Here is a 24752-nt window from a genome sequence, read left to right as displayed (position 1 = left end):
TTAAAAAAAAGTGTTCACTTTTTAATGGAGATAAATTAATGAACCTATCAACTATTTTCTTTATTCGATTAGGTACTAATGCATCTGCATTTGACCAGCTTATCCTTACATTGGCATGGGATAGAGTTGACATTGCCAAAAATCATGTATTTGTTTATGGACAGCAGTGGCTGGTATGTAAATAATCTACATACACAATACAATTAAATTACACTAAGTAATAAAAAAGTATTTGCGGGAACTGTGACCTGAGTTGACATTTTACCTTTCTGCCAACAGTTCAAAAACAGTTTAGCTAAGTATTTCTACACTATTCTGATCCAGTTTAGGATTTAACATATACCTCTAGAAAAAACCTTATTTTTAAATAAAGTATATAGATCTCTAAGAATCTTAGAACTGAAAGAAGCTTTAGAACTCATGCTCTGTGTACAAGAGAATCCATTTTAGCATTCCCCCTGATGTTTAGACCTATTCCTTTTGTAGTCATCTTCATCCTACTAAATGGGAGCAACTTCTTCCTAGTTTCTAAGATGAGAGATTTTAGTGTTATCCTTTACTTTTCTCCTTCTCATGTATTCCAATCCAATTCCATCTGTAAATCTTGTCAGATCTACTTTCAGAGTACCTAATTTTATCATCCTGGTCTAGTTCTATCATCATTCTTTTGTGTTTTTTCTTTTACTGAAATAGTAGCATCCTTTTTGGTTTCACTACTCTCCTACTTGCTCTCCTTTTACAGACAGGAGATGAATCACATTCCATTTACTGAGAGCATAATCCAGAGCCTTACATGCTACCACTATCCTGTTTGCTCTTTTTTATCTAACCTTGTTGGTGTTCTTGCTGTTCTTTGAACATATCAAGCATGCTCCTATCTCTAGGCTTTGTACTTGCTGGTCTCTCTATCTGTAACATTCTTCTCTAGATATCCACTTGGGCTTAATTCCTCATGTCTTTCTGGCCTCTAACCAAATGTCTCCTCTTTGAACTTTCTCTGTCCGCCCTATTTTAATAGCATCCCCCTATACCAGCATTCTTCCCGGCTATTTTTTTCTCTCTAGCTTTTGTCACCATCTGACAAACCATATAATGTAGCTATTATTTATTGTTTGTCTTTCTCCAAGAAAGTAAACTTTATAAGGGCAAGAATATTTTTCAGTTTTGTTTACTGCTGTATTAACAGCTTGATATGTAGTAGATCACTCAAAGTTTCGTTACATGTCTGAATCATTAGGAGTCTGGGCAGATTAAATGTTCATCTGTACCTTGAAGTATTATCAGCCTTTATGGAGGATGAACTAGATCTTTTTTGTCCACATAGTAAATATAAACAGCAAATTGCAGAAAAGTATGCATAGTATGATTTTGTTTGTGGCAAATTATCCTTATAAATGTACAAACAATGCATATCTACATGTACTGTGTAGTCATAGTACCTTTCTAAAACTGTTAACATGGGATTCATCTTGGAGAGATGGGAGCTGAAGGAGAGAAAGTTTTATTTTATTTTTGTAGTGTTTGATTTTTTTTTTTTTAAACCGTGGGAATGTATTTCCTGTATAATAATAAAAAACAGTTTATTTAGTCACTTCTCCTCTTGCAGGACTACAGAGAAAAAAAAATTAATGTTAATCATCTGTGGTGATGACTGTAACCAACCTTATTTTTCCCTTGAATAATTTAACTGGATTTTGTTCTCCTCAGATGTAAAGTCTTGGATGAAGCATTTATTTTCTGTGTATATGTGGTTTGTCTGATGGATTTCTTCTGCATAATGTTACCTATTTGATTTTGTGTTTCTTGCTAAACTTAGAATTTGAGGGACAGTTGTTTTCTTTTCTTCTTGCTTGCCAGGAGTTCAGTATGCATTGAGGAAATGCTGCTTGCAAAGCAGACATATTTTTTTTAATGGCCTCTTTTTTCCCCATCTGATATGAAAATTTAGTTTTTGTTCTAGGGCAGTGGTTATAAACACAGATAGAATGTTCTTGTTTTAAAAACATTAATTTTGTTATATCCCCTTTTAGTCTACTAAAGTGAAATTCCGTTAAGTGAAAAATTAAGAATATATGTATAATGCCCTAACTGTAATAAGACAGAAAAAATGATTTATAGTAAAAAATAAATAGTACATAAATGTTTAAGAGTGGCAGTATAAAACACATGGTAAGTCAGATGCCTGCAGTTATAACAAGAATCAGTGTAAATGCTGCAGTTATGCATACTAATAACAAGTATGTTGTTGGTAACTTAAATATCCTGAGGAACAGATAAACACCCTTTATGAGTGTAGGAGAAAGAAAGAACAGAGAGAATACCAAGTGGGCACTGGACTAATGTTAGAATAAGTAGTAACATCAGGATTATTTGTATGTGATAAGCGAAAGAAGGAACTAACCTTAAGTAAAATAGTAGTAACATGCCATGATAAACTACAGTCTGTTAATGTAGAGAAAACTAAGAAGTATTGTTTTCTTGGAAATCAGGCCTTATTTTTAAGCACGTGAAAATATTTTCCTTGTTGTGACAGAACTGAGCAGTGAAAAATGAAAACATACTTTCCATCTTTAAATTCTGTCATGTAAAAGGCATATATTTATCAGTAAATACTTTAAAAAGACCTGGGTGTGGTGGCTCACACCTCTAATCCCAGTACTGGGGAGGCTGAAGTATTAAGGATCACTTGAGGCCAGGAGTTTGAGACCTGTCTCTATTTTTTTTTTTTAAAAAGGCAGATACAGGAGTGGACACCTGTAGTTCTAGCTACATGGGAGGCTGAGGTGGGAAGATCCCTTTAACCCCTGAGTTTGAGGCTGCAATGAGCTATGATCATGCCACTGGGTGACAGAATGAGACCCTGTCTCAAAAAACAAAAGTATATACTTAAAATATCATAAAGACTGTATCCTTGCTAGGTAATGGAAGTTGAAGATAGATTGGAAAAATAAATGGTAATACAAGTTGCTCTAGAGAAGTTGTGTAGTTGTGTGTTAAACCTCTAAAGATAGAATCAGAATAAAATTGAAAAACAGTGGATAAAAAACCAGTGGTTTTGTATTGATTTTGCCACAAAATATTAAAAATATACAGACTACATTAAAACAGCCTTTATTAATAATACTCAGTGAAATACCTACATTTCGTATCTCTACTAATTGACCAGTATTTGATTTGGAAGTCTGTTGAAGTCTATAAAATAGACTTTAATATATAAAGGACTGCTACAAATGCTGAATGATACAGGTATGTTATATTAAGCACAAATGACAGGTTGTATTGCTGTCAAATGATTTTTTTTCTCCAATGATGAATAATTTCTTTTAATGTTCTGAGTAAAACTAAGTACAGTCTTGCTGACTTTTCTGGTGGTTGTGTTTTTGCAAAATTCATTGTAGAACAAAAACCATGATAAAATACTTTGTGTTCATTTGTAAAGCAGAATTACTGGTTTTTCACTCATGAACATCTAACGGGATAATAAAAAGTTGTGTGGGATGTGGGATAGTTTCTTTCTGAGTAGAATTGTCCAGTATATTGCATGATTTCTGATGTCCTTTGACCCTACCCATTAAATATTATTAACAGCACTCAGTTATGGAAATGATCCTTCCCACAAAACCTTCCCTAAACACTGAGAGCCATTGCTCTAAGGTATTCTTTCCTGAGATTTAATTGATGATGGATTCTGTTTTTCCCCTCTTGTAACCCTTGTTCTTCTACAGAAATAGCGTTTGTGGAATATTCTTTAAGAAACGTTGTTCTAGAGAGGTCTTTTTATCTATTCCCTAAATACCTTAAGTCTTATTAGCTTTTTACTGTATTTCCTCTTTCTAATTTTGTTCTAAAACTGTTGGGAACAAATTAAGTATAAATCCTAAGGACTTAACATTTAGAAGTGTTTGTATAGTTAGAATGTGTGAAATATATATTTATTAAATTTGATACTCCTAGGTTGGATCCTTGGAACAAGCTATGCTTGATGCTCTTGTAATGGATAGAGTTACATTTGTAAAACTTCTTATCGAAAATGGAGTAAGCATGCATAAATTCCTTACCATTCCGAGACTGGAAGAACTTTACAACACTGTAAGTCTACATTAAAATTCTTTATTGACTAATTATCTCTTTGAGGAATGTTACTTTACCTAAATATAGCCATTCCTACTGATAAAACCTTTAATGTCTTCCTTGGTTATATGAAAAAAATATAGCCAGTCTTACTGTGGATTAGTTGTATTACAGTCTGAAACCCTTTCCTTGTTTTTAGAATCCTTCCCTGTCACCATATCCACATAGGAAGGAAAGGTAGACTTAATAGCCCTATCTCCCTTTTGCTCCTCTCACCCCTTTTTAAAAACTATTGGATCAACTTCTTGTTTTTGTTTGTTTTTTGAGACAGAGTTTCACTCTTGTTGCCCAGGCTGGAGTGCAATGGCAAAATCTCAGCTCACCACAACCTCCGCCTCCTAGGTTCAAGTGATTCTCCTGCCTCAGTCTCCCGAGTAGCTGGGATTACAGGCATGCACCACCACATCCAGTTAATTTTATATTTTTAGTAGAGATGGGGTTTCTCCATGTTGGTCAGGCTGGTCTTGAACTCCTGACCTCAGGTGATCTCCCGCTTTGGCCTTCCAAAGTGCTAGGATTACAGATGTAAGACACTGTTCTGGCTGATATGCTTTTATTTTTAAAGAAAAAATAAAAATTGGTGAGGAGAGGAAAACATTTTTGCAAATGTCTTTAAAATCTAGCCTTATCAGCTGAATTCTCTTATTTGCTTCTGAATGTAATCTCACTATATCACACATCAGAAAGCCAAAAACTCCACCAAACACTGAGAGAATGAGAATGAGTCAATAAAAATACAATTTTAATATGATTAGGAAAAAATTCTTGATCTCATGGAACTCCTGAAGGGATCATGGGGACCTCAGATGTCCCCAGGTCACACTTCAAGAATTGCTGTGTTAAAATACATTTATTATTTACTAACAATTTATTTTTAATGGATAAACATTTAATAGAGTAAGATAAAATAGAATTTTAAAAATTCTAAGTGCATTTCCATGTGATTATATACTGTTAGAGAAAAATACAACGAAATTTCTCAATACCCCTAAAATATGAGAAACTTCTTATTAACTTAGAAGAAACATTTATTTTAAAAAGTTAACCTGTGGGAAAGAATTGGCAGAGAGAACTTAGCCCCTGAGTGGATAGACTAAATATCGTAAAAAGACAGAACAAAGTAAAGTAAAATATAATTTGTATGCAATATCAATTATAGTCATCTTAGATCTTATATAGAATTTGAAAGCTAAGAATGTTAAAGAAAATAACTTCTTCTCCAAAGAAATAGTAGATGTACCCAGTTTAATTTGAAAACATTTTACAAAATAAATGTGATTAAAATAGAAAAGTAGATTGAATTTATTACTGTAATAACATCTCATATAAAAAATTAATACAAGGGTGGCATTAAATCCCATTTGATAATTCTTTTAAATAGGATTAAAAGTATTGAGAAGAAGTCTCTTGATTTGTGTCACCTGGAATTCATTGCATTAAATTTCAGATGGGTCGAAGGACTACCTGAAGTCTTTGGGACATTTACTTCCGTCTTGGTGGAGGAGATAATATTTGGCTCTTTTTTCAGAATTTAGCTAGAGATTACTAGAAAGATAGAACTTGCGATTAGTGTGTGTGATGAGTCTTAGTGATACTCTAAGATATACTCTAATAGTATACGTGAAGTGAAGTAAGATAACGGCGAAATTATGGCGTATGTAAATGTTAAATCAGGGATTTCTAATCTTTTGGCTTTCCTGGACCACACTGGAAGAAGAAGAATTGTCTTGGGCCACACATAAAATATGCTAACACTAACAATAGTTGATGAGCTTAAAAAAAATTGCAGAAAACTCAGTGTTTTAAGAAAGTTTACAAATTTGTGTTGGGCCACATTCAAAGCCGTCTTGGGCTGCATGCGACCCATGGGCTGCAGGTTGGACGAGCTTGTGTTAAAGACTTGTTACTAACCTGAAATATTTAAAGTCTGGATACAACTTTATTAGTGACCGAAACAGAGGAACAGACATTTTAACAAGAAGAAAGGTATTGTACAGCACCATTATTAAAGAAATGTAAATTTAAATTTAAGATAGAATTGTAAAGCTTGTAGTATTGACATGACTTGTAAAACAAAAACTCATGTATCACTTTAGTGATACTCTAAGATTCTTTGTTTTTCGGCAATAAATGTGACAATTCTTTGTTTTAGGAAATAACTCCAAAACAGTATAAGTTATATAAGATGGTTCATAAAAATCCTGTAAGGTTTAAATTATTTTAGAGGAAAAATAATAGTTTGCTGTAACTTTTTTCTCTCTAAAGAAACAAGGTCCAACTAATCCAATGCTATTTCATCTTGTTCGAGACGTCAAACAGGTAAGAAATCATTTTTGTTTTTGAAAAATGTTATTTTTAATACAATAATTAGAATATTATTTTAAGAAATCACTTATACTTAATCTTTTTCTTAAAAAAAAAATAACATTTAAATCCATTTTAGAAACACCAATAAAATGACAGTTTGCAGAACAAGTTAAATATGGGCTAAATTTGTGGTAAGAGAGGAGTAATACAGAGCATAATGTATCAGAAAACAAGAAAAAAGAGAGTTTATGATATTTTATGAAGACTAGGACCAGGGATGAGTGGGTCAAACCTGTAATCCCAGCATTTCAGCAGGTTGAGGCAGGTGCATTGCTTGAGTCCAGGAGTTCGAGACCAGCCTGGGCAGCATAGTGAAATCCCGTCTCTACAAAAAGTGAAAAGATTAGCTGGACATGGTGGTGCACGCCTATAATAGCAGCTACTCGGGAGGCTGAGGTAGGGGGATTGCCTGAGGCCAGAAGGTGGAGGCTGCCATGAGCCATGATCATGCCACTGCATTCCAGCCTGGGTGACAGAGTGAGACTCTTGTCAAAAAAAAAAAAAAAAAAAACCTCTGAGCTTCTGGTCATCAAGGATAGATAGAATGTGATGTATAAAGTTCATTGGTCCATAAAAGAAAGACCATTGATAAATGTATCTTTTTCCCTCTACCTTCAGCAGAAATTTGTTCCTTAGAAAATTGTCCCAATGTAAAGGATGTTGAATAACGAAGTTGAGGACTGGGTCATGATCTTAATGGCAGACTTTGCCAGTAAAAATGCTATAAAGTTCTCTCCCCCTTTAAAAAAAAATCTAGTATTTCTACCCAGCCATACAAAAGAATGGAATCATGTCCTTTGCGGCAATGTGAATGGAACCGGAGGTTCATTATCCTAATTGAAACAACTTAGTGAAATAGCACATGTTCACTTATAAGTGGGAGCTAAACAATGGGTACCTATGGACACAGAGTGGAATGATGGACATTGGAGAGTACAAAAGGTGGCAGGGTGGGTAGGGGGGTGGGGGTTGAACAATTACCTATGGGTACACTATTTGCTCTTCAGGTAATAGGTACACTAAAAGCCTAGTTTTCACCACTACATAACATGTGCATGTAAGAAATCTGTACTTGTACCCCCTAAATATATATAAATTATTTAAAAATTTTTGAAAAGTAAAAAAAATTCTAGAGTTGCTAGTGATGAATGCATATCACTGTCATGATCTGAAGCTATTCTGTGGCCACTAGATTAGTACACTCTTATTCCTCTTCTCTCCTATCAGGATTGTCTGTGAACTGAAAGTTTTGCACATTTATCACCACTTTTATAGCTGTTTATATTACTGATATTGGATACAGTTTTGTTTTCCTTGATAAATGGTATTTTTATTTATTTGGTTAAAATATCTTCTTAGTTTCTAAACTTAAATTTTGTTTAGAATTCTTTATTTCAGCTTTTACTTGCTACTAAATATGAGTGCACTATTAAAAACATAGAAGCCCAGGCCTGGTGGCTTATCCCTGTAATACCAGCACTTTGGTTGGCTGAGGTGGGAGGATTGCCGAAGGGAAGGAGTTTGAGACCAGCCTAGGGAACAAAGTGAGACCTTGTCTCTACAAAAAATTAAAAAATTAGCCTAGCATGTTGTCACATGCCTGTAGTCCCAAATGGTTGGTGGGGGTGTGAGGGGGAGCACTGAGGGAAGATCACTTGAGCCCATAAGTTGAGGCTGCAGTGAGCCACTGTACTCCATTCTGGGTACCCATCAAGACCCTGTCTTAAGAAAAAAGAATGACATTAAAAATGTCATTTTTAACAGCCTTGAGGATGTTTTTTAAAAATGTCATTTTCTTTGTTTTGTAACTGATTTAATACTAAACTAGTATCCCACAGGAAGGACTGAGACATTTTATACTTAAAAAAAAATTTTTTTTTTTTTGAGACGGAGTTTCGCTCGTTACCCAGGCTGGAGTGCAATGGCGCGATCTCGGCTCACTGCAACCTCCGCCTCCTGGGTTTAGGCAATTCTCCTGCCTCAGCCTCCTGAGTAGCTGGGATTACAGGCACGCGCCACCATGCCCAGCTAATTTTTTGTATTAGTAGAGACGGGGTTTCACCATGTTGACCAGGATGGTCTCGATCTCTTGACCTGGTGATCCACCCGCCTCGGCCTCCCAAAGTGCTGGGATTACAGGCTTGAGCCACCGCGCCCGGCCAAAAAAAAATTTTTTTTAATGGAGTTTCACTCTTTCTTACCCAGGCTGGAATACAGTGGTGTGGTCTCGGCTCATTGCAACCTCTACCTCCCAGGTTCAAGCGATTCTCCTGCCTCAGCCTCCCAAGTAGCTGGGATTGCAAGTGCCTGCCACCATGCCTGGCTGATTTTTTTTTTTTTTTGTGGGAGTTGGGGGACAAATCTTGCCCTGTTGCCCAGGCTGGAATGCAATGGCACAATCTTGGCTCACTGCAACCACCACCTCTCAGGTTCAAGCAATTCTCCTATCTCAGCCTCCCAAGGAGCTGGGACTATAGGCACGTGCCACTACGCCCAGCTAACTTTTTTTTTTTTTTTTTGGTAGAGATGGGGTTTCACCATGTTGGCCAGTCTGGTCTAGAACCCCTGATCTCAGGTGATCCACCCGCCTTGGCCTCCCAAAGTGCTAGGATTATAGGCATGAGCCACCATCCCTGGCCTGCATGTGCTTTTCTTTTCTGTTTTTTTTTTTTGTTTTTTTGTTTTTTTTTTGAGGCGAAGTTTCGCTCGTTACCCAGGCTGGAGTGCAATGGCGCGATCACGGCTCACCGCAACCTCCGCCTCCTGGGTTCAGGCAATTCTCCTGCCTCAGCCTCCTGAGTAGCTGGGATTACAGGCACGCACCACCATGCCCAGCTAATTTTTTTTATTAGTAGAGACGGGGTTTCACCATGTTGACCAGGATGGTCTCGATCTCTTGACCTCGTGATCCACCCGCCTCGGCCTCCCAAAGTGCTGGGATTACAGGCTTGAGCCACCGCGCCCGGCCCGTGCTTTTCTTTATAGCTTTATCGAAATGTATTTCACAAATTACAAAATTCATTCATTTAAAGTGTATATTGTCTGGATGCAGTGGCTTGAGTTCAGGAGTTTTTGAGACCAGCCTGGCCAACGTGATGAAACCACATCTCTACTAAAAATGCAAAGTTTAGCCAGGTGTGATGATGCGTGCCTGTAGTTCCAGCTACTCTCAGGCTGAGGCAGAAGAATTGCTTGAACCTGGGAAGCAGAGATTGCAGCGAGCTGAGATTGCATAACTGCACTCCAGCCTGAGCAATAGAGCAAGACCCCATCTCCAAAAAAAAAAAAAAAAACCGAAAACAAAAACATAAATTTTTTTACTTTACTGTATTCACAGAGTTGTTCAACCATTGCCACAGTCGTAACTTTAGAGCATTTATAATACTTCGAAAAGTTACCCTGTACCCTTTAGCAGTCACTCCTCCTTCCTTCTCCTTCTCTAATCTGCACTTCTGTTCCCCACCGTAGGCAACTATTAATCTAATGATTTGCCTATTTGGACATTTCATATCAATTTGATTTGGTCTTTTAAAATAATCAAAGTTCCCTCTCTTTCCCCTAGAAATCTTAAATAATGGGGAGACCTTAAGACCATGTTTCTAAACCATGATTAACTTATGTGCCTCAGAAGAAGGAATTATGGCAGTTAAAATTTTGAAAACAAGTATGAGAGTTTGCATACATTGTTGTTACACTGGTGGCTATAGTAGGCCCTATTTTTGAATTTCTATAAGTGATAAAGGCAGTAACTGAATATTTTGATTCATATTGATAACTTGAGTTTTATGACTTACCAGTATAGTTTGAGAACTTGATCATCATGACGTTTGTTAGATTATTCACATTATTTTACTTATTTCTTATTCAAATGGGTTCATACCTTAATGGCATTTGTTATTTTTAATAAATAATGAAGAATATCATAGGTGACATTCTCAATCATACAGCATATTTTGAGGTTGCTTGAGTTAAAACAAAACCAAAAATCTTGTATTCAAGATGGAAATGATGTATTTTGATTTAGAAATTCAAAGGATGTAGCTATCTAGAAATTAGAAATTTCACAGATAAAAACCAAGATTTTTCTTTCACTCTTGTTGCCCATGTTAGAATGCAGTGATGCAATCTTGGCTCACTGTAACCTCTACCTCCTGGGTTCAAGTCATTCTTCTGCCTCAGTCTCCCGAGTAGCTGGGATTACAGGCACCCGCCACCACGCCCAGCTAATTTTTATATTTTTAGTAGAGACGGGGTTTCACCATGTTGGCCAGGCTGGTCTCGAACTTCTGACCTCAGGTGATCCACCTGCCTCAGCCTCCCAAAGTGTTAGGATTACAGGCGTAGGCACTGCACCTGGCGAAACCAAGTTATTAAAAATACTGACATTGGCTGGGCATGGTGGCTCACACCTGTAATCCTAACACTTTGGGAGGCTGAGGCAGGTGGATCACCTGAGGTCAGGAGTTCAAAACCAGCCTGACCAACATGGTGAAACCCTGTCTTTAAAAAAAAATAAATAAGTAAAAAATAAAATACCAAGTTCGTGACATTATAATCAGGAAAATAAAAAAAATAGTATGGTAAGAGGAAAGAATTAGTTAATAAATACAAATTATCTTAAGATTGTTTAATAAAATTAACCAGTTTTTAAATTTTGAAACAGCCAGTCTTTCCAAACTCACTAATGGTGTATGTTCCAAAAGTGCATTTGTAAATTGCCATGGGGAAAATGAAGTCTTAGCTTTAAACATTTCAAGTGGTAGTTAATTCCTTTACAACACTATGAAAACCTGTAATATCACCAGTATAATTTTGGTTAAAAAAAAATACTTACATCAGGCCAGGCGCAGCTCACGCCTGTAATCCCAGCACTTTGGAAAGCCGAGGTGGGCGGATCATGAGGTAAGGAGATCGAGACCATCCTGGCCAACGTCTCTACTAAAATACAAAAATTAGCCAGTTGTGGTCTTGCACGCCTGTAGTCCCAGCTACTCAGGAGGGTGAGGCAGGGGAATTGCTTGAACCTGGGAGGCGGACATTGCAGTAAACTGAGATCGTGCCACTGCACTCCAACCTGCTGACAGAGCAAGACTCCGTCTCAAAAAAAAACAACAACTTGTATTTCTGGGCCAGTTTGGAAACAAAACACAGCATTATTTTTGTAGGAAAATGCTGTTTTTATATATATCACAGTGAAAATGGAATAGTTGGCTGATTAGCAGTTCCATTGTCTCTTATGTATGAAGTATTGGGGCAATGGAGAGATGAAATTGTTATCTTCCTGCTTTAGGTCATGCTCCTGTCTCAAGGCACACCTTTGAGACCTGAGAACTTCAGAATCCCATATTTTCACAGAGGAAATAGAGAAACAAGAATTTATTTCTCCTGTAAAGATAGCTGCTAGCAACCCTCGCTTCTTTCTTTTTTTTTTTTTGAGACCAAGTCCCACTCTGTCTTCCAGGCTGGAGTGCAGTGTCACGATCTCGGCTCACTGCAACTTCCACCTCCCGGGTTCACACCTCAGCCTCCTGAGTAGCTGGGACTGCAGGCATGTGCCACCACGCCTAGCTAAATTTTTTGTGTTAATAGAGATGGGTTTCACCATGTTGGTCAGACTGATTGTGAACTCCTGACCTCAGGTGATCCACTCACCTTGGCCTCCCAAAGTGATGGGATTACAGGCGTGAGTCACTGCACCTGACCCTTGCTGCGTTTAAGAAGTAAACATTTGTCATTTTGGAAAGTAAGCCTATTCCTAGGCAGGGCATGGCAGTATTGAGAAATACTATCTGATCTATTTAAAACAAATGTTTTATTTCTAGGGAAATCTTCCTCCAGGATATAAGATCACACTAATTGATATAGGACTTGTTATTGAATATCTCATGGGAGGAACCTACAGATGCACCTACACTAAAAAACGTTTTCGATTAATATATAATAGTCTTGGTGGAAATAATCGGGTATGTAAAATTTGGGGGGAATCTATATATGTGCTTTAACACTAATGCATGCACTTTAAATATTAAGAATTAACATTAGAATAGGGAAAGTAACATTGTCATAAAATTGAAGATTTTCAACTTAGAGTAATTAGAAATATTTTGTCATCAAAATCCTAAACCAGTCATATTTTGTGTGCATACTCAAACATGTTTCCACACATATATAAGTTGATTCTTGAATTTTTATAATATGTCAGCATGTTTAAATCTATAAAAGCTAATAAGATCTCATTTTCCAGAGGTCTGGCCGAAATACCTCCAGCAGCACTCCTCAGTTGCGAAAGAATCATGAATCTTTTGGCAATAGGGCAGATAAAAAGGAAAAAATGAGGCATAATCATTTCATTAAGACGGCACAGCCCTACCGACCAAAGGTAAATTTATTTTAATATTATCCTTTCTGGATTTTTATTTTCATCTTTCTAAATTACTTAGTATTAAACAAAAAAACCTGATTGATTTAGTAAGAATTATCTTTCGTTTTTGGGTATGTCTTGCAATTGTCATTTTCTCATATACAGAGATATTCATTATAAGTTAATGATTCAGTTACATTTTCATATTTAGCTATGATATAACCAAATTAAAATGTTTTAATAAAGGTTTACCTGACCCCTTTCATTCCAGTTTTACTTGATTAAGAACATGCACAACAAAAATGTTATTTAACCTTTTATTAAAATTATGTTCTATTAGAATATTAGTTGAAATGTTTAGGTGCTTAAATTTTGGAAAATGTTCATTGCAAAGACATTTTTGTTGAAATAGATTTTTATAAAATGAATTATGAGCTACAATAAAAATCAGGTTTATAAAATTTATGCCATTATGTGCAGTTTTATGGATCTGAATAAGGTAAAGAATATTTTATTAAAATTTTCACTGACATAATTTTATATGGCCTTATGATATAATGAGCTTCATAACTTTATTTTCCCTACAAGATTGATACAGTTATGGAAGAAGGAAAGAAGAAAAGAACCAAAGATGAAATTGTAGACATTGATGATCCTGAAACCAAGCGTTTTCCTTATCCACTTAATGAACTTTTAATTTGGGCTTGCCTTATGAAGAGGCAGGTCATGGCCCGTTTTTTATGGCAACATGGTGAAGAATCAATGGCTAAAGCATTAGTTGCCTGTAAGATCTATCGTTCAATGGCATATGAAGCAAAGCAGAGTGACCTGGTAGATGATACTTCAGAAGAACTGAAACAGTATTCCAAGTAAGTGATATTTTATAATTTTTAAACATTTTAAAAATTCAAAGTAGATATTGTTTGAGTGGTTGTTACAGTGCCACATACTTAATGGTGATATATTTATTTATTTATTTATTTATTTAATTTATTTTTTTTTTTAATTTTTTTTTTTAATTGCATTTTAGGTTTTGGGGTACATGTGAAAAACATGCAAAGTTGTTGCATAGGTGCATTCATGGCAGTGTGATTTGCTGCCTCCCTCCCCCTCACCCATATCTGGCATTTCTCCCCATGCTATCCCTCCCCAACTCCCCCCCCACTGTCCCCCCGACTCCCCCGCAACAGACCCCCGTGTATAGTGCTCCCCTCCCTGTGTCCATGTGTTCTCCTTGTTCAACACCCTCCTATGAGTGAGAACATGTGGTGTTTGGTTTTGTGTTCTTGTGTCAGTTTGCTGAGAATGATGGTTTCCAGGTTCATCCATGTCCCTACAAAGGACGCGAACTCCTCATTTTTAATGGCTGCATAATATTCCATGGTGTATATGTGCCACATTTTTCCTGTCCAGTCTATCATCGATGGGCATTTGGGTTGGTTCCAGGTCTTTGCTATTGTAAACTGTGCTGCAATGAACATTCGTGTGCATGTGTCCTTATAGTAGAATGATTTATAATCCTTTGGATATATGCCCAGTAATGGGATTGCTGGGTCAAATGGAATTTCTATTTCTAGGTCCTTGAGGAATCGCCACACTGTTTTCCACAGTGGTTGAACTAATTTACACTCCCACCAACAGTGTAAAAGTGTTCCTATTTCTCCACATCCTCTCCAGCATCTAGTTTCTCCAGATTTTTTAATGATCACCATTCTAACTGGCGTGAGATGGTATCTCAATGTAGTTTTGATTTGCATTTCTCTAATGACCAGTGATGATGAGCATTTTTTCATATGTTTGTTGGCCTCTTGTATGTCTTCTTTTGTAAAGTATCTGTTCATATCCTTCGCCCATTTTTGAATGGGCTTGTTTGTTTTTTTCTTGTAAATCTTTTTTAGCTCGTTGTAAATTCTGGATATCAGCCCTTTGTCAGACGGGTAGGCTGCAAAAATTTTTTCCCATTCTGTTGGTTGCCGATTCACTCTATTGACTGTTTCTTTTGCCGTGCAGAAGCTGTGGAGTTTGATTAGGTCCCATTTGTCTATTTTGGCTTTTGTTGCCAATGCTTTTGGTGTTTTGGTCATAAAGTCCTTGCCTACGCCTATGTCCTGAATGGTTTTGCCTAGGTTTCCTTCTAGTGTTTTTATGGTGTTAGGCCTTATGTTTAAGTCTTTAATCCATCTGGAGTCAATTTTAGTGTAAGGTGTCAGGAAGGGGTCGAGTTTCTGCTTTCTGCATATGGTTAGCCAGTTTTCCCAACACCACTTATTGAACAGGGAATCCTTTCCCCATTGCTTGTTTTTATCAGGTTTGTCAAAGATCGGGTGGTTGTAGATATGTTGTGTCGCCTCCGATGCCTCTGTTCTGTTCCATTGGTCTATATCTCTGTTTTGGTACCAGTACCATGCTGTTTTGATTACCGTAGCCTTGTAGTAGAGTTTGAAGTCCGGTAGTGTGATGCCTCCCGCTTTGTTCTTTTTGCTTAGAATTGACTTGGCTATGCGGGCTCTCTTTTGGTTCCATATGAAGTTTAAGGTGGTTTTTTCCAGTTCTGTGAAGAAGGTCATTGGTAGCTTGATGGGGATAGCGTTGAATCTGTAAATTACTTTGGGCAGTATGGCCATTTTCACGATATTAATTCTTCCTAACCATGAACATGGAATGTTTCTCCATCTGTTTGTGTCCTCTCTTATTTCGTTGAGCAGTGGTTTGTAGTTCTCCTTGAAGAGGTCCTTTACGTTCCTTGTTAGTTGTATTCCTGGGTATTTTATTTTCTTTGTAGCAATTGTGAATCGCAGTTCGTTCTTGATTTGGCTCTCTTTAAGTCTATTATTGGTGTATAGGAATGCTTGTGATTTTTGCACATTGATTTTGTATCCTGAGACTTTGCTGAAGTTGCTTATCAGTTTCAGGAGATTTTGGGCTGAGATGATAGGGTCTTCTAGATATACAATCATGTCGTCTGCAAATAGAGACAATTTGACTTCCTCCTTTCCTAATTGAATACCCTTTATTTCTTTTTCTTGTCTGATTGCTCTGGCTAGAACTTCCAGTACTATATTGAACAGGAGTGGTGAGAGAGGGCATCCTTGTCTAGTGCCCGATTTCAAAGGGAATGCTTCCAGTTCTTTCCCATTCAGTATGATATTGGCTGTCGGTTTGTCATAAATAGCTTTTATTATTTTGAGGTACGTTCCGTTGATACCTAGTTTATTGAGAGTTTTTAGCATAAAGGGCTGTTGAATTTTGTCGAAGGCCTTCTCTGCATCAATTGAGATAATCATGTGGTTTTTGTCTTTGGTTCTGTTTATGTGGTGAATTACATTTATAGACTTGCGTATATTGAACCAGCCTTGCATCCCCGGGATGAATCCTACTTGATCATGGTGGATAAGCTTTTTGATGTGCGGTTGCAATCGGCTTGCCAGTATTTTATTGAAGATTTTTGCATCTATGTTCATCATGGATATTGGCCTGTAATTTTCTTTTCTTGTTGAGTCTCTGCCGGGTTTTGGTATTAGGCTGATGTTGGTCTCATAAAATGATTTGGGAAGGATTCCTTCTTTTTGGATTATTTGAAATAGTTTCAGTAGGAATGGTACCAGTTCCTCTTTGTATGTCTGGTAGAATTCGGCTGTGAACCCATCTGGACCTGGGCTTTTTTTGGGTAGTAGGCTCTTAATTGCTGCCTCGACTTCAGACCTTGTTATTGGTCTATTCGGAGTTTCGACTTCTTCCTGGTTTAGGCTTGGGAGGAGGCAAGTGTCCAGGAATTTATCCATTTCTTCCAGGTTTTCTAGTTTATGTGCATAGAGTTGTTTGTAATAATTTCTGATGATGGTTTGAATTTCTCTGGCATCTGTGATGATATCCCCTTTATCAATTTTTATTGCATCTATTTGGTTACTCTCTCTTTTCTTTTTTATTAGTCTGGCTAGTGGTCTGTCTATTTTGTTGATCTTTTCAAAAAACCAGTTCCTGGATTTATTGATTTTTTTGAAGGGTTTTTCGTGTCTCTATCTCCTTCAATTCTGCTTTGATCTTAGTTATTTCTTGTCTTCTGTTAGGTTTTGAGTTTTTTTGATCTTGCTCCTCTAGCTCTTTCAATTTTGACGATAGAGTGTCAATTTTAGATCTCTCCTTTCTTCTCATGTGGGCACCTATTGCTATATATTTTCCTCTAGAGACTGCTTTAAATGTGTCCCAGAGATTCTGGTATGTGGTGTCTTCGTTCTCGTTGGTTTCGAAGAACATCTTTATTTCTGCCTTCATTTCAGTGTTTATCCAGTCAACATTCAGGAGAAAGTTGTTCAATTTCCATGAGGCTGTGCGGTTCTGGGTTGGCTTCTGAATTCTGAGTTCTAACTTGATTGCACTGTGGTCTGAGAGACTGTTTGTTATGGTTTCCGTTCTTTTGCATTTGCTGAGGAGTGATTTACTTCCAATTATGTGGTCAATTTTAGAGTAGGTGTGATGTGGTGCTGAGAAGAATGTATATTCTGTGGATTTGGGGTAGAGAGTTCTGCAAATGTCTGTTAGGTTTGCTTGGTCCAGGTCTTCGTTCAAGTCCTGGATATCCTTGTTAATTTTCTGTCTCGTTGATCTGTCTAATATTGACAATGGGGTGTTGAAGTCTCCCACTATTATTGTGTGGGAGTCTAGGTCTCTTTGTAAGTCTTTAAGAACTTGCCTTATATATCTGGGTGCTCCTGTATTAGGTGCATATATATTTAGGATCGTTAGCTCTTCTTGTTGCATTGATCCTTTTACCATTATGTAATGTCCTTCTTTGTCTCTTTTGATCTTTGTTGCTTTAAAGTCTATTTTATCAGAGATGAGAATTGCAACTCCTGCTTTTTTTTTGTTCTCCATTTGCTTGGTATATCTTCCTCCATCCCTTTATTTTGAGCCTTTGTGTATCTTTGCTTGTGAGGTGGGTTTCCTGGATACAGCACACTGATGTGTTTTGGCTTTTTATCCAATTTGCCAATCTGTGTCTTTTGATTGGGGCGTTTAGTCCGTTTACATTTAGGGTTAATATTGTTATGTGTGAATTTGATCCTGTCATTTTGATGCTAGCTGGCTGTTTTTCCCATTGGTTGATGCAGATTCTTCATTGTGTTGATGCTCTTTACCATTTCGTGCATTTTTGGAGTGGCTGGTACTGGTTGTTTTTTTCTATGTGTAGTGCCTCCTTCAGGAGCTCTTGTAAAGCTGGTCTGGTGGTGATGAAATCTCTGAGTGCTTGCTTGTTCTCAAAGGATTTTATTTTTCCTTCACTTATGAAGCTTAGTTTGGCTGGATATGAAATTCTGGGTTGAAAGTTCTTTTCTTTAAGGATGTTGAATATCGTCCCCCACTCCCTTCTGGCCTGTAGGGTTTCTGCTGAGAGATCTGCTGTGAGTCTGATGGGCTTCCCTTTGTGGGTAACCCGACCTTTCTCTCTGGCTGCCCTTAGTATTTTCTCCTTCATTTCAACCCTGGCGAATCTGACGATTATGTGCCTTGGGGTTGCTCTTCTAGAGGAATATGTTTGTGGTGTTCTCTGTATTTCCTGGACTCGAATATTGGCCTGCCTTGCTAGGTTGGGGAAGTTTTCCTGGATAATATCCTGAAGAGTATTTTCCAGCTTGGATGCATTCTCTTCGTCACATTCAGGTACACCTATCAAACGTAGATTAGGTCTTTTCACATAGTCCCATATTTCTTGTTGACTCTGTTCATTCCTTTTTACCCTGTTTTCTCTAATCTTGCCTTCTCGTTTTATTTCATTGAGTTGATCTTCGACCTCTGATATCCTTTCTTCTGCTTGGTCAATTCGGCTGTTGAAACTTGTGCATGCTTCGCAAAGTTCTCGTGTTGTGTTTTTCAGCTCCATCAATTCGCTCATATTCCTCTCTAAGTTGTCCATTCTCGTTAACATTTCGTCAAGTCTTTTTTCAAGGTTCTTAGTTTCTTTGCATTGGGTTGGAACATGTTCTTTTAGCTCACGGAAGTTTCTTATTATCCACTTTCTGAAAGCTGATTCTGTCATTTCATCACGCTCATTCTCCATCCAGTCTTGTTCCCTTGCTGGTGAGGAGTTGTGCTCCCTTGTAGGAGAGGTGTTCTGGTTTTGGGTGTTTTCATCCTTTTTGCGCTGGTTTCTTCCCATCTTTGTGGATTTATCCACCTATCGACTTTGTAGTTGCTGTCTTTCTGATTTTGGTAATTTTAAGTCTGCAGTAGCTGAACTCATAAACCCCCTTTTCTTCCCCGTAGGTGGTCTGTCCCAGGGAATTAGGGCGTTATGATTTTTCGCTGTTGCAATGGTTTTCCCTGCCCACAAGGTGGCAGCCTAGTCACACTCAGCCTGCAGAGGCTTTGTTGAGCTGCTGTGGGCAAGTTGTCCTGGGAACTGCAGGGTGTTTCCCAGTGGGTGACGCCCCTCCTCCACAGAGCTGGACCGTCCCGTGTTCAGCCTCAAAGAGGCGTCCTCTTTGCCCAGGAAACTCTTGGGTTGAGTCCCTGCCTCAGCTCCCCTTGCTGGCCCGGAGGGGATCCGGTCTCGCTCACTCTGCACAAGGGACCGCTGCTCCCTGCCTCGGGTGCAGGCAGAGCAGCCGCGCCAGTCCAACCAGTGGCGCTGGCAACCCGTGGAGCTTCTCCACCTGTGAGTCTCCTGGTCTGTGGGCAGTAAAAATCCGCTGCCCTGTGAGCCGCTGCATCAGCCAAAGCAGCGGCTCTGAGATTCGTGGCGCGCCCTTGCCCGGGAGTGTCCTGGCTTGAATCCCTGCTTCAGCTCCCCTTGCTGGCTCAGAGGTGATTCAGTCTCTCTCGCTCTGTACGTGGATCCGCCGCCCCCCACCTCAGGGCGTAGGCGGAGCGGCGCGCGGCTCCGCTCAAACCAGCGGCGCTGGTGACCCGTGTGGCTCCTCCTCCTGTTAATCCCCTGGTCTGTGATCAGTAAAAATCTGTCTGGAAATGCGGCGTCCACTCACCCTCTGCGCCTTCTTTCGGAGCTGCGATCCCGACTTCCTCCTAATCGGCCATCTTGAAAACCTCTCATCAATGGTGATATATTTATAAGTATAATCTTATTGGTACAATTGACAGAACATTTTTTTTTTCTTCTGTTACTGAGTCTCACTCTGTCACCCAGAGTAGAGTTCAGTGGTGTGATCTCGGCTCACTGCAACTTCCACATCCCAGGTTCAAGTGATTCTCCTGCCTCAGTCTGCTGAGTAGCTGGGATTACAGGCACGTGCCACCATGCCCAGCTAATTTTTGTATTTTTAGTAGAGATGGGGTTTCACCCTGTTGGTCAGGCTGGTCTCGAACTCCTAACCTCATGATTCATCCACCTCGGCCTCCCAAAGTGCTGGGATTATAGGCATGAGCCACCGCACCCTACCGGAAAATTATTTTTTAAGCATATTATTTGTTTAATTGAGAAATAAACTTTCTGCCTCTGTATATGAAAAAGAGGCTATTATATTGTTTACAACTCCAGAGTTAAATATTTCAGCAAGAAAGAAGAAGCGCAGCCTGGGCAACATAGGGAGACCCTGTCTCTACATGAAATTTAAAAATTAGCTGGGTGTGGTGGTGCTTGCCTGTGGTCCCAGCTGCTCAGGAGGTTGATGCTGCAGTGAGTTGTGATCATGCCACTGCACTCCAGCCTGGGTGACAGAGCGAGACCCAGTCTCAAAAGAAAGAAAGAAGAAATGCCAGAAGTCGTTTTAATTTTTGCAAATAATAGCAATTATATTGGGAAAAGTTCCATTTGAATTGGTAAAGAAAGGGCAGAAGTGAGGCTGGAGCTATGTTTTAGGAAAATAGAATGAATTCAACTGGGAGGGCGCTTGAGAAGCAAGAACTACATACATAGAATAGTGACATAGTTCATAAAAATTTACAATTTACTTAGGGGGCAGTATTGGAATATAAACTGGAAAAGTAGTTTGTAGAAGTTTTCTAATAGATAATAACACCTCCGTCTGCCCAAGTGGCGTCTTTAGAGGACAGTGACAATTGTTACTGAAAATAACTCTGGCAGGGATCCTATGGTTACTTAGTTGGACTTCAAAACTGGGATGTTTCTCGTAATTAAGTTAGTCCCTAGTCACATTGTTCTTTCTCTCTACCAGGTACCAACTATTTTCTGTGTTTGAAATACTGCATAAACTTTTTTGAACAGCGCATTGTAGCATTGTGAGTTTTGATTCCCTTTGAGATTATAGTTTGATTTCTAGGACCAGGAGAAAGTGCTCTGGATTCACGTTTTCAGTCTTGTACATAATGTGACATATTTTAATATTTTATGATTTCCACATAGATGTAGATGTCTGAAAACATAGAGTCATGGTTTTATTGCCTCTTAATTCTGTAAGTGTGTGTGAGACTATTAAAAAGTAAAGAGTATTATTTAATGTATGTAAGAATAGTGGTTTAAAATTGTAGTTTGTTAATTTGAGTATATTTTGGCTTTTATCTTTTTATAGTGATTTTGGTCAATTGGCTGTTGAATTATTAGAACAGTCCTTCAGACAAGATGAAACCATGGCTATGAAATTGCTTACTTATGAACTGAAGAACTGGAGTAATTCAACCTGCCTTAAGTTAGCAGTTTCTTCAAGACTTAGACCTTTTGTAGCCCACACCTGTACACAAATGTTGTTATCTGATATGTGGATGGGAAGGCTGAATATGAGGAAAAATTCCTGGTACAAGGTATACTTTAGAAATAATTTGATATAAAGTGTGTGATTAGGTAAAAAGAACAGAGGAATTAGTCTAAATATATAGTAAAGTGTCTTGATGTGTGGTGGTAATGGTGGGGAGTATGGGCAGTGAGCGGGGGAGAAGGGTGATTGGCATTTCATCCCAAGTAGCATAATGGGCTTCTTTCTTCCTCCTCTTCGTTACTCTTGAATTCTTTTCAGGTGTGTATAATGATTATGGCCTCTCTTTGAGCTAGAAGGGCAACAAATGGGAAATAATTGGAGATTATGGCCCTCAGCAGCCATGAAAAAAAGTTACTGCTTTATGAAAGGATTATTCCCAAATTCTGAAATTCTAGACCTATCTAATAATTTAATAATCTGTTACTTTTAAGTTACTTAAAGTATATTGAATGAGCATATTCATATACTCAGTTTATACTTATAGATAAGCATATCCATGTGCCCTGTTATTATGATTAAGAACTTGAGTAAAATGGCATGTGCTTTTAGTTTTGTTATGGTGATAGATACTGCTTTGGATTTTGCTTTTTGTTCTCTTCTGTCTTTTAAATAAGGTGCAGAAATGTAGGAGGCAGAAGTCAGGCAAATAGTTTAACCGTAGTCTATTGAATAACCAACAGAATCTCTGTTACACAATTATGATTTCTTCATGCTTTGGGATTTTGCAAGTAATAAGTAAAATTTTAGAAATAAACCTTTTGTTTGCAGAAGTATGAGCTGAGTAATCATGTTATGACATGGAACACTTGAAAAGAGATTTAGAATAAAGTCAAGCACATAGCACCGTTATAAAGCTTGAATTTTGTTTAAACAAAATTTGTTTTCTGAACAAATTATAATCTGATTTTATGTAAAGGAAAGTCTATAATAATTATTAAATCTATCTTATACCCCTATTATCATAATAATCAAATACTTTGTTAACAGTTCAACTTGGACATGAACTTTCTGTTCTTTTCCCTCCACTACTGGGGGAAAATGGCTAATAATATAAGATATTTATATCTTTGTTTTTATTCTTGAAGGCCATTAATTTTAAAATGCAAAATTATGTTTCTAAAAATTTTAGGTCATACTAAGCATTTTAGTTCCACCTGCCATATTACTGCTAGAATATAAAACTAAGGCTGAAATGTCCCATATTCCACAATCTCAAGATGCTCATCAGATGACAATGGATGACAGCGAAAACAACTTTAAGAACATAACAGAAGAGATCCCCATGGTAAGCAGGAAAACATTTTAAAGTAAATACAAGTTTGTTCTGAATAATTGTACAGTAATTTTTTTTTTTTAATTTTAGGAAGTGTTTAAAGAAGTAAGGATTTTGGATAGTAATGAAGGAAAGAATGAAATGGAAATACAAATAAAATCAAAAAAGCTTCCAATCACAAGAAAGTTTTATGCCTTTTATCATGCACCAATTGTAAAATTCTGGTTTAACACGGTATGTTTTTAAATTACACAAGCATAATGTTTTTAAGAGATAGACTTTGAGGGACCTTTGGTTCAGAATCCATACTTGATATAACTTAGATCACTTAAAAGGCATTTCACATTTAAAAGAGTGATATGTTTGCTTTAGTTTAATTTACATTGTCAACATCTAGAATGATAAACACTGACAAATTTTAGTTCTAATTGGAACTAAAAATGTACTTAACAAATAGATGATAACCATTGGCCTTTGTAAGTTGGTAGCAAATACTAATCATCTACTAAAAATAATGGTAAAAGATGGACCAAAAGAGATTCTGATACACGCTTATAATTTTTTGTGCTTTAAGATTTTGCAGGTAATACATAAAAGTCTAGAAATAAACCTGTTTGCAGTATTAATTGATGATGATAAAAAGTAATCCAGATCATTTGTATGGTTTTATCTGTGGCTTATTTCTTTAATTATATTAAAGTGTATGCTTGATTACCTGCCATATAATTGCTGTATGGAAAAATTGATTTTACTAGCATATTAAAGAGCATATGTCCATAGAACGATGGCCTCACCTATTATTTTAGTTGAAATGTAGGTGTTTATATGTTGTTTTGGTTGTTTTGTGTGGTGGACAAATGAGCACTAGGAAAGATAGTTGGCTATCTTGCTGGTGCCACTCTCCCTACGTGAACCAACCTGAAGGAACAGGTGATACAGTAAATGAGATTAGCTCCTACTTTTAACCAGGGGCTGAGTAAATGAGTTCTTAACTCCTCTTCTTAGGAAAACCCTTAATTAAGATGTTTTTAACTTTGTTGTTGTTGTGGAGTTTTTTCCATTTTCATGAATAAGAATTTGTTTCTTTGGCAATTGCTTTGTCACCCACACACAAGACCATTAACCTGAGACTAACATTTCCTTACTTCTCTATATGAAAATGTTCTTATTCCTTCCTATTCAGAGGCTGAAATTGCAGATATCAGTTATCTGATCTAATCTCCAAATTCTGTCCCCGCTAATGAAACTAGGGTAGTTTTCTTACATTTGCATTCATGTGAATGGCTACATTAAAATAGCCAATGTGGGTGACTACAGGAATTTCTCTCTTCTTTCTTTATTGCAGTTTAGTTCCCTAGCCTGCCATAGATAATCAAATCAAGGATGTGACTTACTCTAGGACTGGTAGAGACAAGAGAGAGTTAAGAGGATTCTTAGCCATGATTTTTCAAGGGTCAATAAATGTGGATTTTCCTCTGAAATGAAATAAATATGTTTCTGTACATAAACTTTATCACCTCTCTATAACCTGTTTTGTAAAGAGTATTAAAGGTGGGCTCTTCCCTTACCTGGGGAAAGCTTCTTCACATCTTTTCCACTTTTTGGGTTTCAACTTTACTGACTGGGAGCTAAGAAAATACCAGTTGTCTTTTGCCCCTCCCTACCCTACCCTGCCCTGCCCTGCTCTGCTCTGTCCTCTCCCTTCCCCTCACCCTTCCCCTCCTGTCCTTCCCCACTCCTCTCCCCTGACCTTTTTTTGAGACACAATCTTGCTCTGTTACCCAGGCTAGAGTGCAATGGCATGATCTCAGCTCACTGCAACCTCCACCTCCCAGGTTCAAACAATTCTCATGCCTCAGCCTCCCAAGTAGCTGGGATTACAGGCATGCACCACCACGCCTGGCTTTTTTTTGCTTTTTTGTTTTTTGTCAGTAGAGTCAGGGTTTTGCCCTGT

General features: G+C 37.7%; 1 protein-coding gene across 4 annotated transcripts in view; it reads left to right on the top strand.

Annotated features, from left to right (window-relative positions):
- TRPM7 (transient receptor potential cation channel subfamily M member 7) overlaps positions 1-24752 on the top strand; it is a 122973-nt gene that overhangs the window by 53232 nt on the left and 44989 nt on the right. For 3 of the 4 annotated variants that reach the window (XM_064365668.1, XM_064365667.1, XM_064365669.1), the window contains exons 11-19: positions 73-173; positions 3955-4089; positions 6397-6450; positions 12321-12461; positions 12743-12877; positions 13448-13728; positions 21343-21571; positions 22655-22810; positions 22889-23032. In XM_064365668.1, coding sequence (XP_064221738.1) covers positions 73-173; positions 3955-4089; positions 6397-6450; positions 12321-12461; positions 12743-12877; positions 13448-13728; positions 21343-21571; positions 22655-22810; positions 22889-23032 — 1376 coding nt within the window. Of the gene's footprint in view, positions 1-72; positions 174-3954; positions 4090-6396; positions 6451-12320; positions 12462-12742; positions 12878-13447; positions 13729-21342; positions 21572-22654; positions 22811-22888; positions 23033-24752 lie in introns of those variants that run through there. The other variant, XM_064365670.1, reaches the window with a different exon arrangement.

The sequence above is a fragment of the Aotus nancymaae genome, unplaced genomic scaffold, assembly GCF_030222135.1.
Source record: "Aotus nancymaae isolate 86718 unplaced genomic scaffold, 86718_ANA_hifiasm-v0.15.2.pri h1tg000062l, whole genome shotgun sequence".
In the NCBI taxonomy this organism is placed as follows: domain Eukaryota; kingdom Metazoa; phylum Chordata; class Mammalia; order Primates; family Aotidae; genus Aotus; species Aotus nancymaae.
The sequence above is the reverse complement of the archived record's forward strand: the minus strand, read 5'-3'. Positions and strand labels throughout refer to the sequence as shown.